The sequence below is a fragment of the Sphaeramia orbicularis genome, chromosome 14, assembly GCF_902148855.1.
Source record: "Sphaeramia orbicularis chromosome 14, fSphaOr1.1, whole genome shotgun sequence".
NCBI classification, from domain to species: Eukaryota; Metazoa; Chordata; class Actinopteri; order Kurtiformes; family Apogonidae; genus Sphaeramia; species Sphaeramia orbicularis.
In genome coordinates, this window is record NC_043970.1 from 46,256,085 (window position 1) to 46,274,547 (window position 18,463).

General features: G+C 36.3%; 1 protein-coding gene across 1 annotated transcript in view; it reads right to left on the reverse strand.

The window, feature by feature from the left end:
• sgcd (sarcoglycan, delta (dystrophin-associated glycoprotein)) overlaps positions 1-18,463 on the reverse strand; it is a 351,693-nt gene that overhangs the window by 144,206 nt on the left and 189,024 nt on the right. The window contains exon 4 of the mRNA XM_030153643.1: positions 4,283-4,370. Coding sequence (XP_030009503.1) covers positions 4,283-4,370 — 88 coding nt within the window. The remainder of the gene's footprint in view (positions 1-4,282; positions 4,371-18,463) is intronic.

The window sequence follows — 18,463 nt, forward strand, 5'->3', positions numbered from 1 at the left end:
AGGGGGTGGGAGTCAATATGTTACACTTCTTCCCACTCCTTTTCGAGCACAAATTTTTATTTATTTATTTATTTATTTTGACCATATATGATTCTTTGTTATCTGATGATTGTATGTGCTCGAAATAAACTACTATTACTACTACTACTACCTGTTGATCCATTAATCCTATCAATACATGTAAATAATTGATGTAAAATGCAGTTTGTCATCTTTTCATGGTCATCAGATATGATTCATTTGGACGTTTAGAGGCTCCGTAGTTACCGTGGAAACACCGTCTTCCTCTACAACATTAATTCACCAGTAAAACCCATGGAGTTGGATCAATGACAGTGGGTTTACATTCAGTTGATTGGACTGAAAAAGACACTTTCTACAGTTTTCTCTGTTGTTCATAATAACCCTCAATTTAGTCTTTTATGAACTTGAAGTTTTTATGAACTTCTACATGATCAGTGAATTAAATATAGGAAAATACCTGATTTATAGTCATTATATAGTCAGTCTTGGTTTATGTTCAGTTAATGATAGATTTTGCTGAAAAAGTCACTTTTTCTTCAATTTTCTCTATTTCAGATATAGTAATCCTCAATTTTACTTGGCTTTTATGAATATCTACATGATTAGTAAATTATATGTTGAAATTTTTTTGATTTTCACTGGAAAAAAAAAAAACAAAAAACACAAAATACAGAAAATAACATAACAATAAATGATGATAAACTGCTTAAGGACTGTTAAATATAAGAAAAATTCATGTGGGAAGTGCCCCAAATGTCACACGGGGTCCTTAAGCGTTAAATATAACCCTGTAAAGCCTAAACCATTAAATCATTGACAAAAAAATTCCAGTTCTTTGAAACTGGAGCCTTTATTGGTCCTTCTGAACAACCCCCCAATTTTTTTTTTTTTTTTTTCAAATATCACTTTCCGTGTATGAGTTTCAATTTTGTATCATATTTGATACATCAGGTCACAGTGCTCAAATATTATTTTTGAACAAACAAAAATATAGTATAACTCAAACAAATTGGTAATTCCTTTTCAAAATTGTCAAAGTTCTTCCTCATTAATGACAGTCTTGTAGTGTCACTGGAAAGGCCTCTGGTGAATGAATTCCTCCCCCTGGTGGACTATCTGTGTATTGCATGTATCTAATTGTATACATCAGGTTTTTCAAGAAAAAAAAAATATCACACTGATCATGTAGAGGGCTTCAAAACTCATGTATTAAATGTGATATGTTTGGTGTTATAGGGTTAATACAAGAAAATATCTGATTTATACTGATAAAAAGCAAAATACAGACGATAGCAGTTAGCATTAGCTTAACTAAACCAGCTTTTCGCTAGCTAACATTTGCAAAAACGGTGCACACCTCATATTTCATATGAAACATGACTGAGATAAATAAAATATTGTGAAATACAGTCACTCACACAAATAAAGAAACATTTATTTATTCTCTGCTTTTGATATAATGAACATCTGAACATCTACATGATCATTAAATGTAAAACATAAAAAACAACAGATTTATACTGATAAAATACAGAATACAGAAGATAATATTATAAATAAATGGTAATAAATCACTTAAAGTTTAAATATGGAGAAAATGTCTTTTGGGAACTGCCATAAAAGTAGCGCTGGGTCTTTATGGGTTAAATGTGACCGTGTTCAATAAATCTTCAGGTGTCAGAGTATGTGTCTAAAAACCACAACAGAAACATAGTATGAATTTTGACTGGTTCGTGATGAAATGTGCTGAAATAGCATCATTGTCGACTGATGTGACCTGTTGGCAGTGAGACACTACAGCGAAAAACTGCAGAAAACCCTCAGACAACACCCCACCTGCCAAAACTCTGAGTGGTGTCATGGCAAACAAGAAAAAGAAAATGTAGACAACTCCCTCCACCTCAAATTGCTTTGTCTCGCGCAGGGGCGGAAAACACTCAGCGCCGCCGGTGACTGATTGACACGAGCACAATTGATTCTGTCACTCTCCATCTGGGATCTGAAGTTCCACCTTGTACATGAACGCCGCTTAGTCATCTAGGAGGAACATCCGAGCGCACTTTGTCTTCCTCCTCTTTCAGCCCCAGAAGGCAAATGTCGGCGTACTTTTTAACGTCACCGACACTTCCTGTGTGTGTTTACATAAAGTGATTTCCACTCGCCGAAGTCTGCCAACTCTATTAGACTGTGACAGGTGGAGAATGGGGTAATGTGCGGAGAAGAAAAGTGAGATCACAGAGTTATGGTGGAGTGACTGAGGCCTAAAAATAGAGGTCTGATGTTTGACAACGCTAAAAGACACACTTTACTGGCTCGTTTTCACAGACGTTCACGGCCAGGAATACGTTTCAGGTTTGATTAACCCATAAAGACCCATTGCTACTTTTGTGTCACTTCCCAAATGAATCCTTCTCTATATTTAACCTTTCTTAAGTGATTTATCACAATTTATTCTAATGTTATCCTGTGTGTCTTTTGTAGAGTGACCCTGAAGGGCAAACCACAACACGAAATCACAAAGCACACAAGAAAAAAAAAAACACACAAGAAACAGCAAATCATGCAAACAACAATAAAAACCACAAAAACAAATCACAAAGCACACAAGAAAAAGGAAAGGACACAAGAAAAAAAACACACACAAGAAAAAGAAAATTACACAAACAAGAAAAAGGTCCTACCGGAAAAGGTAGGTACCTGCCATAAAAAGGATGTGGATCCTGACAGGAAGAGGGGCAGCGCTTCTGTCCAATCAGAGTCCAGATACACATCACAGCAGGTACCTACCTTTTACAGTAGAACCTTTTTCTTGGTTGCGTGATTTCCTTTTTCTTGAGTGTGTTTTTTTTTTGGTTTGCGTGATTTTATTTTTCTTGTGTGTGTTTTTTTCTTGTTTGCGGGATTTTTTTGTGTGTGTTTTTTCTGGTTTGCATGTTTTTCTTGTGTGTTTTTTCTGGTTTGTGTGATTTCCTTTTTCTTGTGTGTGTTTTTTTTCTTGTTTGACAATTTCCTTTTTCTTGTGTGTGTTTTATTTCTGGTTTGTGTGATTTCCTTTTTCTTGTGGGTGTTTTTTTACTTGTTTGTATGATTTTCTTTTTCTTGTGTGCTTTGCGATTTGTTGTTGTGGTTTGCTTTTCAGGGCAACTGTACTTCTGCCCCATGTTTGTTCACAACAAGAAAACTGTGATAACTTCATAATTTTATAATAATAAAATGTAATAAGAAACATAATTATTCCTAACAGTTTAGATTAAGAAGCACTTGTATGAGGGTTGTAACACTGTATTATTATTATGTAGAAAGAAATCATAATGGACTAAAGAGCTGTTTTTTGGGGGGGTTTCCAGCTGTAGTCCACACAGTCGCATGAACCTAAGGTTTGGATTCATGGTTTGATACATTTTCAGTCTATAAGAGAAGGAAAAGAAACAGTCTGTTTAGCCATAATTTATATGGCAATGGCTACTGCCACAGTACTGTGGCACAAGATATTGGTTTGTCTATTGCCGCAGACTAACCAAATGTTAGCATTTGTACTAGAGCCAATCGTGGATATTATTTCATGAACGAATTATCCTCTTGTTGCCACAGTACTGTGGTGATACATGGAAGAAATGACAAATTAGTGATTGTATATAGTATAGAATAGGAATTATTGTTCTAAATACTCTGTTGTTTTATGGTGTTCTTTGCTCTGTGTAGTCAGTGAGGCTGGAGAAGGTGGGCGGAGCTTCATTTTAGAGTGTGTCATGTGACTTCTCAGTTCTGTGTCAGTTCTGTGTATTCAGTGCTGTGGTACTGTGGAATTCTGCACTCTGAACGTTGTCCCAGTGGCTGATTCATATCAATGTTGGATTTACCCCCCCCCTTTGAAAATCTTTAGAAAAAAAAAAAAAGAAAATGCTACTCTGACTGGGAATTAAACCCAAGTTTTCCATGTTGTAATCCAAGTTGTTACAAAGTGAGCTAAATCTCTGTTGTGACATAAACTGATCTATTTGCTATATGATTGCCTTGGTACCTTTTCAGGATGTAAGTTACCAGTCTAGACATGATAGAACAAGGGCGCTGATTGGCTCTGTGGTAATAGACAAACCAATATTTTGTTCCACAGTTCTGTGTCAATAGCCACCTCAAATTTATATTGTGCCATAAATGCTAACGCCTCTCACATGGTCTCAACAAATGATTTTTCTCAAGTACAAATGAATATATTCATGTCCATCGACATCCGTCATACTCTCCCACTGACTCTTACCTGTTACGAGTTGTGTGAGCAACTGGTTGTTGCTGTTGACAATATTGACCGACACATTTCTGGACGACTGCAGGAACAGCGGGCGACCCTGCACAAACACAGATATGGGTCTTGATTAAAAAGGTTGTTCAGTTATTAATGTTTGGATTTTAAAACACAAGAATAAGATCTGATGAGAAAAAACAGTAAAGGTCAGATCAAGACACTCACTTTCAAACAAAACAATCTTTGGAAGAGAAGAAAATGACTAGAATATCTTGATAAGTCAACAAAATAGACATGGAGACAAGGAAACAAACAAAAAAAAGTTTGGATTCCAATCTCTTGTTCGGCCTATGCAAATTCTAAACGGGGACAGGTATTTCTAATATTTCTGAATGTCTGTCTCCGACCCGCTGGCTCCAGTGACTCGCTTTCTGCTGGAGAATCTGGTGAATCGCCGTCATCTTCTTCTTCTGAAATATAACGTTTTAAATTAAACTACATCGCTTTTGAATTGCCCAGGCTAGTGACACATGGTATTGCATGCATCGTTTATTAAAAAAATGGACAACACATTTTGCAACGCAAGCACGCATCATGGCGGCCAATGCATCTCGACACGTCGCAACGCATTCGCATCTGTGTGCCCTTGTGTTGACTAAGAAATGGCCCTAATACCCACAAAACACATCTGTACAAAGGTACATCACACTTCAATACAGGAACAGTCCAAGTACTGACACTTCAGCCTCCCGCTCCGTTTGATAGCTTCCATTTCCCAGAGTGCCCTGCACCAATCTGTAATGCTGATCACGTCGGACACTCTGCTCTTTCAGTGCCTGACTAATCTTCATGCCTCAGTCAACTTCTTAATTAGAGATAACGGCCTGACCATTGTGCTGCGCTCGCAGGCGAGGAGGGGGATATGCCTTGTGTGTATATTACTGATAACATTATGGCTCTTGCCAAACTTATTGAAGTTCCCACAGTAAATACACCAAATGCATGATCTGCAAGCAAGAAGTTATTACAATAACAATGTGATAGGAGCTGAATGTACAAATAAGAGAAGTTATAAAATAGAGAATGCGCTGGGGACGTCGCAATGCTGATAATTGGTGACTTTAACTGTGGGGTCGTTTGAGTGTGTCAAGTATGACAAGTGTACTCTCTCTGTGCAGGTACACGGGCTGTGACTGCTGAGTTTGACAATTTGTTGCAGTGGTAAAGTGTGTTTACATCTGAACCATGAGTGAAGGAAACAGAATCAATGCACAGCTGATGTAAAACAAATCAGTTCATCATTAAAAACCCTTTAACCCCCGAGACATTAGTTCAATGAAACGTGCTGCTGTGAATTTGCATCAGTTTCAGGTTCAAAAAAGCAGCTGTGAGTATTAAGTATTATTATTATTAGTAGTAGTAGTAGTAGTAGTAGTAGTATTAACACTTTCAGTGCCATGGGCCGATTAAATCGGCTTTACGAAAACAACCTGTAAAGTGCCACGGGCCGATCAGATCGGCTTTGGAGAACACGCCACATTTGTGTACAAACAAACCATCCACCCCCATTTCTTTCACACATTTCGATGACGTTCTTTCTGTGTCCCCCTTTTGAGACCAAGCAGACGGGAATTTGAGGTCACGCGACCGAATAATATTTTTATATCTTTTTAATGTTTCTTATTCTCCGGTGTTTCATCAGAGGGAGCCCTCCATGCCGGGGGGCGGCTGTGGACTCCGGGGGCTGTGGCGCCTTCTCTCACTGGGGTCCGCTCCTTTCTGGTGGGTGGGGGTCCCAGTTGGCCCTCTCCCACTAGTTGGGATGCGGGGCTGTGTTGCTGGTGCCTGGTCGCCGGGGTCGGCGGCTGCCTCCTGGTGCGGATGGCTCCCTGAGACAGCGCCTCCTAAATTGATGTTTTACTTTTACTTGTACATTTTTGTTCTGGTCTACCCGTGCTCAGTCAGTCTTCTTAAGTATGTGTGAGCTTGTGGGTTTGCATGTATATGTGTGTATGTGTGTGTGTGTGTGTGTGTGTGTGCGGGTGAGTGGGTGGGTGTGGGTGGGTGTGGGTGGGGGGCGGTACTGATTTTTAAACTGATATGTAAAGCACTTTGTGCTACAGTTTTTAATGTATGAAAAGTGCTATATAAATAAAGATTATTATTATTATTATTATTATTATTATTATTATTATTATTATTATTATTATTATAAATTATGCAAATTACGATCAATAATGAATCGGCTGCGTCCGGTGCGTTTTGAATCTAATCAGCAATCGGTCGGATGTTACCGAGCGGTTTCCTGCAGGATTCTTCAAATATTATAAAAACGACGCGAAATACTGAAAAACGGCCAAATTCTGTGGCACTTTTAAGGCTTATTAGCCCCTTAACTGTCTGGCACCGAAAGAGTTAAGTATTATTAAGTAGTGCTTGTGTTCCTTTTCTTCAGTGGTTTTGTTTTGTTGTGTGTTTCAGGGTCCAAACAGGTAGAAGAACAGAAAAAGACAAAAAGAGGAATTGAAGTTTTTCATGTTTTTTTCTAAATAAGGCACTCACATTGTACATCAATAAGAGATTTAGGATGTTGAACATGAACTGTGAACTGGAACACACTGAACAACAACAAGGATTTGAATGTTGTCCTTGTATTTTTTGTTTCGGGGCTCTTTTTTTTCTAAATCAGTCCAGCTGCTTTTTAAAGGTGCCCTGCCGCAAAAAAAACTTTTACATGATTTTTTTTTTTTTTTTTAAATATGTTTGTACCCTGCCTTCGTTCCTATGTAGCTGGGATAGGCTCTAAGCGACCCCCGTGACTCTAGTGAGGATAAAGCAGGTTCAGAAAATGAATGAATGAATGAATGAATGAATGTTTGGCCCATAGGTGTTTGTGCTATGTAGTGAATTTGAAAATTAATCGCTACCTCCTCCGTCTGCTATTGCCACTGAAAAGAAGTAAGTGAAGAAATCAGGTCAATTATGCCGCGTTTCCACTACATGGTACTGGCATGACCACATGACCACAAAAGTAATGAAATACGTGTGGCAGGGCACCTTTAACACCTGGTTGAACTCTAAAAAGCAGTAACATAATCAAAAATCAGTAAAAACACAGTAAAAATAAAGAAATAAAGGAAAAGTACAGCAACACGGAAAACGGTGTCAACAACAAAAAGAAGCCTAAACTCTCTATTTTTTATAGTGAGTCAGTCTCATTCACTCCTCTGTCATTTCCCCAGGCTGGGGGGGGCACTGAGCATGCTCAGATGTCTATGGAAGAACAAGGTCTATTCTCTTAGCACATTTTGAAATTTTTCTCATTGAACAAACTGTTAAATTTTTATGAATATTTGAAATAAATACATACAGATCGAGCACCACAGACACACCAGGGGTTAAAGGGTTAAGCAGCGGTGCATTCTGACTCCTGTTATTATTGCTTCAAGTGATCAATTTTAACTGTCAGATCAAATAAACACTATTTGCCTAAATTTGCTTCACGTCAGCCTGAAAACACCAGTGGATGTGTACAATATCCTCTTCAAATCAGCCACAAATAAGACAGCTGACGAAAACATGAACCAAACAAATTCAGATGGAAGTTCTTTTATAACACGAACTCACCGAATATTGCAGCAAGCTTGTTTTGTAAAAGTGTCTACAGAGACGTGAGTCAGGAGGAGAGATTCTTTTAAGTTCTCCTCAGACAGTCACTCTCAAAGATAATATGATATTCATCTAAAAAAAATAAATAAGAGACTTTCATCAACAGGATTGCCAGACTTCCTTAAATTAAAATTCACTGAAATAAAGAGCACAACTTCCCTCCATTATTAAAATACAATATACAATATATTATTCAAAGCATCTGAACAAATCTCTAATTAGCAAAAATAGATTAAAAAAATAATAGATGGAGATGCATTTTTAGAAATAATTATCATCCTCCTGTGAAGAAGTGGTGAAGAGGGGCTGTTGGCTGTTCATTCAATTGCTGTTTTCTTTCTCCTGGTCCCTCTAATGAATTTCCAACTTGTAAGGACTTACAGTGACGTCTTTTTTCTACCCTATGCACTGAAAACAGACACTGAGGATTCAAGAAGAAGCTAGTGGTGTGCGATACTGCATATTTTGGTATCGATCCAATACCAAGTGAATACAAGGCCAGTATCGCCGCTATCAATACTGATACGTTTCAATAATTAAGGCAGATGCACAATTGAATTGCTAAATCTCAATTAATTTTTATGACCTTTAAGTCAGTTTTCTCTGTTGAAACATAAAAACCTTCAAATTTACTGAGTTTTAATGAACATATACATGATCAATGAATTAACTGTAAGGAAAAAATACATCATTTACAAAAAAAAATAAATAAATACAGAGGATAATATAAGAATAAATGGTGATAAATCACTTAAGAAAGGTTGAATTGAGAGAAAAATTTATTTGGGAACTGACACAAAAGTAGCACTGGGTCTTTATGGGCTAATGAGGACGGAGCATGAACATACCCAGTGTGAGCTGTACATGAGAATGTTTCGGTAAATAATGGGTTGAAATGGGTGACATTTCACCAGAGTAGAAATCAATAGATTAAATTCTTAATACATAATAATGAGTTCATCTATTTCTACTAGCCTCTATTTACCCATAAATGCCCAGTGCTTCTTTTGTGGCAGTTCCCAAATGCATTTTTCTGTTTTTAACTTTTCTCAAGTGACTTATCACCATTTATTGTAATATTACCCTCTGTATTTTGCATTTTTTTCAGTGAAAATCAAGTATTTTTCTATGCTTCATTTACTGATTATGTAGCTGTTCATTAAAAAGTCACATTAAAATTGATGTTTATTATATCAAAAACAGAGAAAACTGAGGAAAAAGTGACTTTTTCAAGGCTATAAAGTGTAACCATTGAAGAGCTGGACGTACATAAAAGGTAAGAGTTTAACCCATAAAGACCCAGTGCTAGTCATGTGGTAGTTCCAAAATAGTTTTTTCTCTATATTCAATTTTTCTAAGTGATTTATCATCATTTATTCTAATATTATCCTCTGTATTTTGTGTTTTTACAGTAAAAATCATGTATTTTCCTGTATCATTTACTGATCATGTAGCTGTTCATAAAACCTTAGATTATAGTTGTGGTTTATTATACCAGAAACAAAGAAAACTGAAGAAAAAGTGACTTTTCAGCAAAATCTATCATTAACTGAACATAAACCCAGTGTGTTCATCCACTGTCATTGATCCAACTCCATGAGTTTTACTGGTGAATTAATGTTGTAGAAGATGATGGTGTTTCCACGGTAACTACAGAGCCTCTGAACGTCCAAATGGGTCATATCTGATCACCATGAAAAGATGACAAACTGTATTTTACACCAATTATTTACATGTATTGATAGGATTAATGGATCAACAGTTATTTAACATTTTAAATCAGGAAAATTATTTTGGTCACCAGTGACTGTTTGGGTCTTTACTTACTTCCAGCTCATTCTTGATGTCAGATAACACATCATCACCTCACCTCCTCCACCTCTAGGGAACGACAGTGGATGAAAAATACGACGCCATCTTCTCTCTCTCTTTTTTATGCCAACATAACAGGCTTTGAAAACATGGGACGGATTATTTCCTACTAATAACGTTGCATGAAAACATAAAATATAAAGCCTGAATGTGAATGTAATAGATGCCGGTTTGTCATTTTCACATATGTACATATTATTTTGCTGCAGCTGTGTGTTGAAATGGTTCAGAGAGGCTACGGCTGCGGTCCTCTGGGGCTGTTTGTGTGCAGTACATGTGTTGAGTTTGTTGTTGTGTGTTGCTTTTGATCCATTTCGCCTCCCTCTTCTCTTCGTTACTAATGCAACAGACCATATTACTCCCAGCAGGACGCCTCATGCACACAGAGAAACCGCGACAGAAAGGGGGGAAAAAAAAAAAAGAGAGAAAGGAGTTAGACGAGAGCCTGGGAGAAAGACGTGTGGAATGGAGTTGGCCTTAGAAATATTTCTCAGAGGTGCAGCTGCTTCTGAAGCAGCAAAAATGTGAATTAAACCGCAGGAAGCTGAGTTAAAGGAGCCATTTTTAAAGCAATTCATTGGTTCGTTTGGAAATGTTCCTGGGGTTAACCGCTGTGATAGACAATTTAACATTAATTAAGAACGCTTTGTGCAGTTATTATGATAATTTAGCTGCTTTTGGTCACTTTATGTTTTTGTTTTTTTTTTTTAACTGTATGTCAGTCATGCAGTTGTGAATTCATCTCACTTCAGAAAGTTAAGTACTTAGCAGTCAATACGCAGACTAAAACCCATAAACACCCAAACAGCCACCGGCAACACTAAACTGTTTAATACCTGTTGATCCATTAATCCTACCAATATGTGCAAATAATTGGTGTAAAATACAGTTTGACATCTTTTCATGGTCATCAGATATGACCCATTTGGACGTTCAGAGGCTCCATAGTTACCGTGGAAACACCATCATCTTCTACAACATTGATTCACCAGTAAATCCATGGAGTTGGATCAATGACAGTGGATGGAGACACTTGTTTTTATGTTTAGTTAGCAATAACTTTGCTGAAAAAGTAACTTTTTCCTCATTCTTCTCTGTTTCGATATTATTAACTTTGAATTTACTCATGAGTTTTCGTGAACATCTACATTACTTGGAATTAAATATTGGAAAATACATGATTTACACCAAAAAATGCTAAATAAAGAGGGTAATATTATTTTCAAAATTGGTGATAAATCAGTTAAGAAAGGTAGAAATAGAGAAAAATTCATTTGGGAACTGCCACAAAAGTTGTACTGGGTCTTTATGGTTATTTCGTCTGGGATGCTGTGATGTGAATTACACGCTACAGTAGAATTTATATGAACTCCTAGAGGATATTTTAGTCTGACATGTTAGACAGCATGCTCCACCTCCAACATCAAAGCACCAAATTAGGGAAAGCATTTTGTCAGAAGGGTTTTCATCCTCTCAGCAGAGTTCACAGACAAAACAGAAATAAGATATAGATATAGATAGACTTTATTTTGAGGATAAGTTGGTAAAACAAATTTCATATTTAAAAGGACACTCAAATATATGGAAATAAATCAACTAAAATACAAAAGAAATGTCACACAAATGTCTAACTATTTGATTGTGGCTCTTTAACCCTTTAACCCCTGATGTGTCTGTGGTGCTCGTTCTGAATGTATGATTTACTTCAAGTATTTCTAAAAGTCTAACTGTTTGTTCAGTTAGAAAAATTTCAAAACACGCTGATAGAATAGACCTTGTTCTTTCCATAGATGTCTGAGCATGCTCAGTGCACCCCCAACCGCCTGTGGAATCAGGGGTAAAACCCAGAGCAGTGAGTGAGACCGACTCACTATAGAAATACATGGTTTAGGCTTTTTTTTTTTTTCCTTCTACCATTTTCCTTGTGGGTTTTTTTGTTTTTAGTGTTGTTTCCAGTGCTATGGAGATTTTTTTTTTTTTTTTTTTAATTGTGTTTTTACAGAATTTTGATCATATAACTGCTTTATGGAGTTCAACCAGGTGCCAAAAAGCAGCTGAACTGATTTAGAAAAAAACAACCCAACTCAAAAATTACTGGACCAAAATTTAAAATACCTGTTGTTCAGTGTGTTCCAGTTCACAGTTCACATTCAACATCCTAAAAGTTTCATTGATGTACATTCTGAGTGCCTGCATTTAGTCTAAACCTGTCAAACTTCAATTCCTCTCTTTGTCTTGTTCTGTTCTTCCACCTGTTTTGACCCTAAAACACACAGTAAAACAAAACCACTGAAGAAAAGGAACACAAGCATATCCTCACAGCAGCTTTGACGAACCTGAAACAGATGCATATTCACAGCAGAACATTTACCTGGAATCACGTCTCAGGGGTTAAAGGGTTAATGTCTGAAAAGGAGTAGAAAGAAACCGAATTTATATTGTCCAGCCCCAATTTTACACGCAAGCTCGTTTGCATGCACACTCATAGTACGACCATTATCCAGTGTCTAGAGTTTTCAGATTATGCAAATGATCATGTAAAAGGTATAATCTGATGTTTTATCAGATAACAGCAGTAATTTGATTACAAAAAAATTGGATTAATACACCTGGATTTCTCCCCAATACTCGGATGTCTTCCTGCACGGAAGTTATGTGGTCAAACATGAGCAGAAGACAATAACAGGAAGTTTGAGTCGACCATTACTAAGTATATACGTACTTCGAAAGAAATCTTATAATGGACTGGAGCGTCTAAATCAAGGTTTTATCGTCAATTATTGTATTTTTTAAGTACATATAAATGCATCAGATCTGATAATTACAATAATCTGATAACTCCCAGTGATCAGATTTTTATGGCTCATTGATAAAGAATGCTGAGGCTGTTCTGAAGACACATGGTCTGTCCACTACGTTTGTCTTCCATCTCTGTCCTCTCTTTCTTTCTATTCCTTATTCCAGGTATGCCTGGTTATGGTTCTGTTGGTTCCTAATGTGTGGTTTGTTGTTCTTTCTCTACATTGTTCTTTTATTTCTCTCCTGTCCTTTAACCTCAGTTGGTAACCTAAAGTTCGTCCTTCTGTAAAGAATTTTTTTTTTTTTTTTTCCCCCATCCCCACTGTCGCCTTGGTTTTGCTCCTCAGGGGATTTGTTGGGTTTCCTTGTTTCCTTTCTGTCCATATACACTTTTTATAATCTGAATCTGTCAAATGTCTAGAGATAATCTTATATAATGACTGGAATTTTATAAATAAAAACAAATTAAATTGAGATTTAACAGCACCTTACAACTACCAAACATATCACATATATACTACCAGTCAAAAGTTTGGACTCACCTGGTTTTTCTTTATTTTCATGACTATTTACATTGTAGATTCTCACTGAAGGCAAATCAAAACTATGAATGAACACATATGGAACTGTGTAGTTAAAAAGTGTGCAGTCAAAGCATGTTTTATATTTTAGATTCATTAAAATAGTCACATTTTGCTTTTATTACTGCTTTGCATATTCTTGGCATTTTCTCAATGAGCTTCATGAGATAGTCACCTGACATGCTTTCCAAAAGTCTTGAAGGAGGTTCCAGTGATGCTGATCACTTTTTGGTCATCCGTGGTTCATTTCATGTCATTTAAATGAGAAGGTTGGTCCTAACTTTTGACTGGTAGTTAGGGCTTTGCAATTAATCGAAATTCGATTACGATTTCGATTATTACACGCAACGATTACAAAAATTATGTAATCGAGAAAAAACGATTATTAATTTTGAGTTGTTTTAATTCACGCGCACGCAAGCTCCCATGAGCTGCTCTGCCCCGCCCCCCTCTAAGCTACTGCTGCCAGCTAGCCGGCAGGTCCACCCCAAGAGGAAAGTTGTACCTAGCGACCTGGAAAAACGGCAGGAGAATCACAGCAGAAGTGCTTGGTAAACAAAAAAGGCAAGTCAAATCCAATTGTATGGAATCACTTTGGGTTTGATGAAGAAGACGAAGAGCAAAAACACATCACGTGCTAAAAGTGTTTCGTAGTTGTGTCCGCACCGACCGCTAACACAACAAACCTTTGTAACCATCTAAAGTTTAACCACCGCCACCGTTATCATAATCTTATGAAAAACTAAAACACATAAAAACAACTCCGTTTACAACTTCGCCCACAATGCAATCTTCAGTTTCCGAATCTCTTTACGCTGTAACTCCCGTATTAACCTAACCCTAACCCGTATAACCCTAACGTACGTATTCTAGATGGCTGATGTATACAGAAGGCCTGAACTGAAACCTCACGGCACGCCACTGAATTTACTGTTTCATACTACATTGAACATACTTGAATTTATAATTTGCACTTTACGTGAGTTTTTTTTTATTGCTACAGTTCTATGGCAAGTCTATAGCAGTTTAATTACAGTGCACTATTTGTTTACAAAAGGAAACATACTTGAAATTACAGCACACTTATTTGCATTCAAAGATTTTTTTGTTTCGTACAAAAGTGAACATACTTTGCTTTAGTGGTTAAAAGCTTTATTTATGTTTAAAGAGTATATTTTACATTGTTTTGCAAGAAAAAATAAACAACTTTAAGGTTAACAAATAATCGTTTTTAATAATCGTGATTTCAATTATTGCTAAAATAATCGTGATTTTTTTTTTCTTCCTATAATCGAGCAGCCCTACTGGTAGTGTATATCTGTTTAAGTAGGCAAGGCAAATTTATTTCTGTAGCACAGTTCATACACAGGGCAATTCACCGTGCTTAACAATAAGCAAATCCTCTAAAAACAGGACTAAATCTAATCTAACTAACTTGACTGTTTTAGTTTTTAAGGGGTTCTGCTCACCATCAGGCATCAGAAGCAGCTAAAAACAAAACACCATATAACTGACCTCGCTAGTAGCTGAACTAGCTTTCCAAACAGCTAAACATGAATCCAGAAACTTCACAGACTGCCCTGGATGATCAGTGGAGTTTACTGAATTATTATTTTTGTTAAACTGTAACAATGTAGAAGAATGGAAATATCTATATCAAATAACAATCACAGGCTACAACCAGTACATCCACATATGTACCACAATGACCGCTAGCATCGCTGTTAGCATCGCGGTTATCATCACGGTTAGCATAACGATTAGCATAGCGATTTTATATATTTTATAGTGCAATCAAAACGTTACAACCCCCAAATGTGCTAGCAAAAAACAATGTATAAGGTGTATAATTATTTTTTGCCGTGTAATACTTACAGACGACGCTTTAACAAACACCAAAATAAAAGAGACCCAGAAAAGTGTATCTGCTATGTACTGCAGGCAAACACAGGATGGAAGAAGAAGGTACCGCCTTTCTTGCCTCTGATTGGCTACAACGGCTCTTCTCTGATTGGCTACTTGATCTGGCAGTTAACTCACATGCAAGGCAGGCTGTCAGCTGCCACTCAAACTGTCAGGCACCAGTAGATGCATCACTCAATAATAATAATAATAATAATAATAATAATAATAATAATAATAATAATAATAATAATAATATTCTATAACTGTTTCTTGTTTAATTCTCTATATATTCATACACTACGAGGCAGTCCACTAACATTCAGTCAATTCTCACATACAACATTAACCCTTTCATGCATAGTGGTCACTACAGTGGACAGTTACTCTACAGCTGTTCTCTTGTATATTCATGGGTTTTGTTGGTTTAGTTTCATATCAGCCAACACAGTGGACATTTATGCATCATCTCATAAACTGCAATTCATACCATTATTGTAACTTTGCTGTTCGTGATTGGTTCTTGAGTGGAAATCAATCGTTAATATTTATTTTTCGCATATTAGCTCCATGAAGTGAGTAATAACTAGTATCAGAATATGTTAAAATGTGAGAAAACATCAGATTAGCTGCATTAAACATGGTTTCATTTCACTGTTTTCATATCACTTTATGATATTGGGTTTTAAATACATGTTTCTTTGCTTCAAGAATAAAATTCATGGTGTAGGTGAGTGGACATTTTTCTAACTCCATGAAAAACAGGTAGATTAAAAAAAAAAAATCAATCACATTGTTTTTTTTTTTCCATGCCTAAAGAGGAATAAAAACACTCAGGAAAAAAAATCTTGATTAAGGTTCTCATAATTCATGCATGAAAGGGTTAAGTCAATTTAATATCAAATTCAAAGTTTCCACATTATGGAATATCAAACCCTCCATGATCCAAAACAGCAGCTTAATTCAAATCCAACTCAAAATATTTCTGCTAAAAAAGTAATTCTACATTTCATACCACTATGCTGTTCATTTTAAACATTTTTCTTGATTCTGAAAAATTTTCACACACACATAATTTCACAGCAATAAAATTTTGTGTATTTATTCTGTATACTTGCGATTTTTAAAACCTACATGTGAGACTAAAGACACATTTCCACATCTGTGGACAGTAAATTGATTATTATTGTTACTATGCTTTACTCAAGCAGGACAGTGACATATGTTTCAGTCGGCCTATTGACACTGGGACACATACAACAGGGTCTGAAGTTTTAATTCAAGTATTTGATCTAAAGGGACATGGACGCAACATGAACAGAACAAAATGAACAGTCTTTTTGTGTTACAAACACATGGACACAACAGGAGAAGAGCCTTTCAGCCAATCAGCCAATCAGAGGCAAGAAATGCAGTGCCTTCCCCTACCATTATACGCTTCGCAAATTTGCGTCCTGCAGTAAGAACGTTTTTAACCACTTCCTGTCTGATTCTTCTTCTACTATTCTAAACAAAGCGAACTGACAATGGCCAATAGATGGTGTATTTTGATAAGCTATGAACAACATTATCTACAGTGAACAGAACACACCAACTTCTACAAAGGTTAATATAATTTTTGGGGGTTTATGAAAATCTGTGGCTTATACAAATTAGGGCTGGGGGAAAAAAATCGATTTAAACAAAAAATCTAATTTGTACATCACATCGAGTTTTATTTTTAGATAATCGATTTTCTATCACACAAAAAATATAGGTATTTTGAATTTGCAACAACACATCCTTCTGGGTTCCTGTAGTTCTATGAGTTCGGACCCTCCCTCCCCTTCCCCTACATGAATCACAGAGTCACAACAAACAACAGAGAGCAGCTTATTGCAAAGAACAGTTCTACGACTTCAGTGGTTTGGAACTGCTTTGGATTGCATCAGATACAGAACAGGACTCACTGTAAAATATGTGAGGGTCCATGGTGTCACTTTGTTGAAACCAGTGACCACCTTTGGTTTTTTTTAAAAGGTCTGTCTCAAGGCACTTAACCCTGTAAAACCTAAACCATGAAATCACTGACAGAAAATTCCAGTTCTTTGAAAGACTAAGATCAATATTGGTAGTTGAGAAAAGGACATGATTTACCTGAATTAAATTAAATATGTATTATTTTCTGTTGAATAATTGGCAATGACATTGAAAATTTGTTTGTTTGTTTTCATGTGGAAACATTGTGTTAATTGTAAATACGGTTAGGCAAAAAAAGTCTGTACTTCAGCCTAAACCCTTTTGGTCACATTGTATATGACACAATGGATATGTTGTTTTTTGTTTCTTGTTTAAAGTAATTAACGACTGAATAAACTACTACTAAACTGGAGCCATTATTTGTATCATATTTGATACATCAGGTCTCAATGCTCAAATATTATTATTTTTGAACAAACAAAAACATAATATAACACAAACATGTCTAACAAATTGGTAATTCATTTTCAAAATTGTCAAAGTTCTTCCTCCTTCCTCATTAATGACAGTCTTGTAGTGTCACTGGAAAGGCCTCTGGTGAACGAATTCCTCCCCCTGGTGGATTATCTGTGTATTGCATGTATCTAATTGTATACATCAGGTTTTTCAAGAAAAAAAATATCACACTGATCATGTAGAGGGCTTCAAAACTCATGAATCAAATATGATATGTTTGGCATTATAGGGCTAAACTGAAAACAATAAAATAAATAAGTAAATAAATATACATACATATATATTTGCAGTCTGCACTTGTGTTCTTTTGAATAGGTGATGAAAATCAAATAAAAAATTGAGTTTTCACGAAAAAATTTGAGATTTTTTTTTTCAGACCATATCGCCCAGCCCTAATACAAATATGGAATGACAAAACTTTTGTGTTTCCTTGATTTACTCATATACACACTGAAAAAAGTTGAATATTTTCTATCATATGACGCCCATTCTTGCTTCTCTTTACTGATTCCTGGTGCAAAACAGAGCTGATTTTGAGGAAATTCTTTTAACTTATAAGTGTGTGTATTTATTTATTTATTTTAGTGAGTATGGACGTCCACCGCCTTGCTCATTTGAACTCATTAAAGCACATACAGCAGAACATCCGCTCTCAGCGCAGCATTGAAGGCATCATCTGGGGAACATCCCACTGTGGATTAAGTCAGAGGTCGGCGTTATCTGAGACACAGATCTAAGCTTCAATCCCCACATTAACAGGGCGCTGAAAACATACATTTTCCATCTTAAGAGCACAGATGTAGTACAGCCGTTTGTGAATCAAAGGGATTCTCAAAAAGTGACTGTTTCCTTTATTTCATGACGACTCAATGCGATGCACTTTATACTTTAGTCCAGA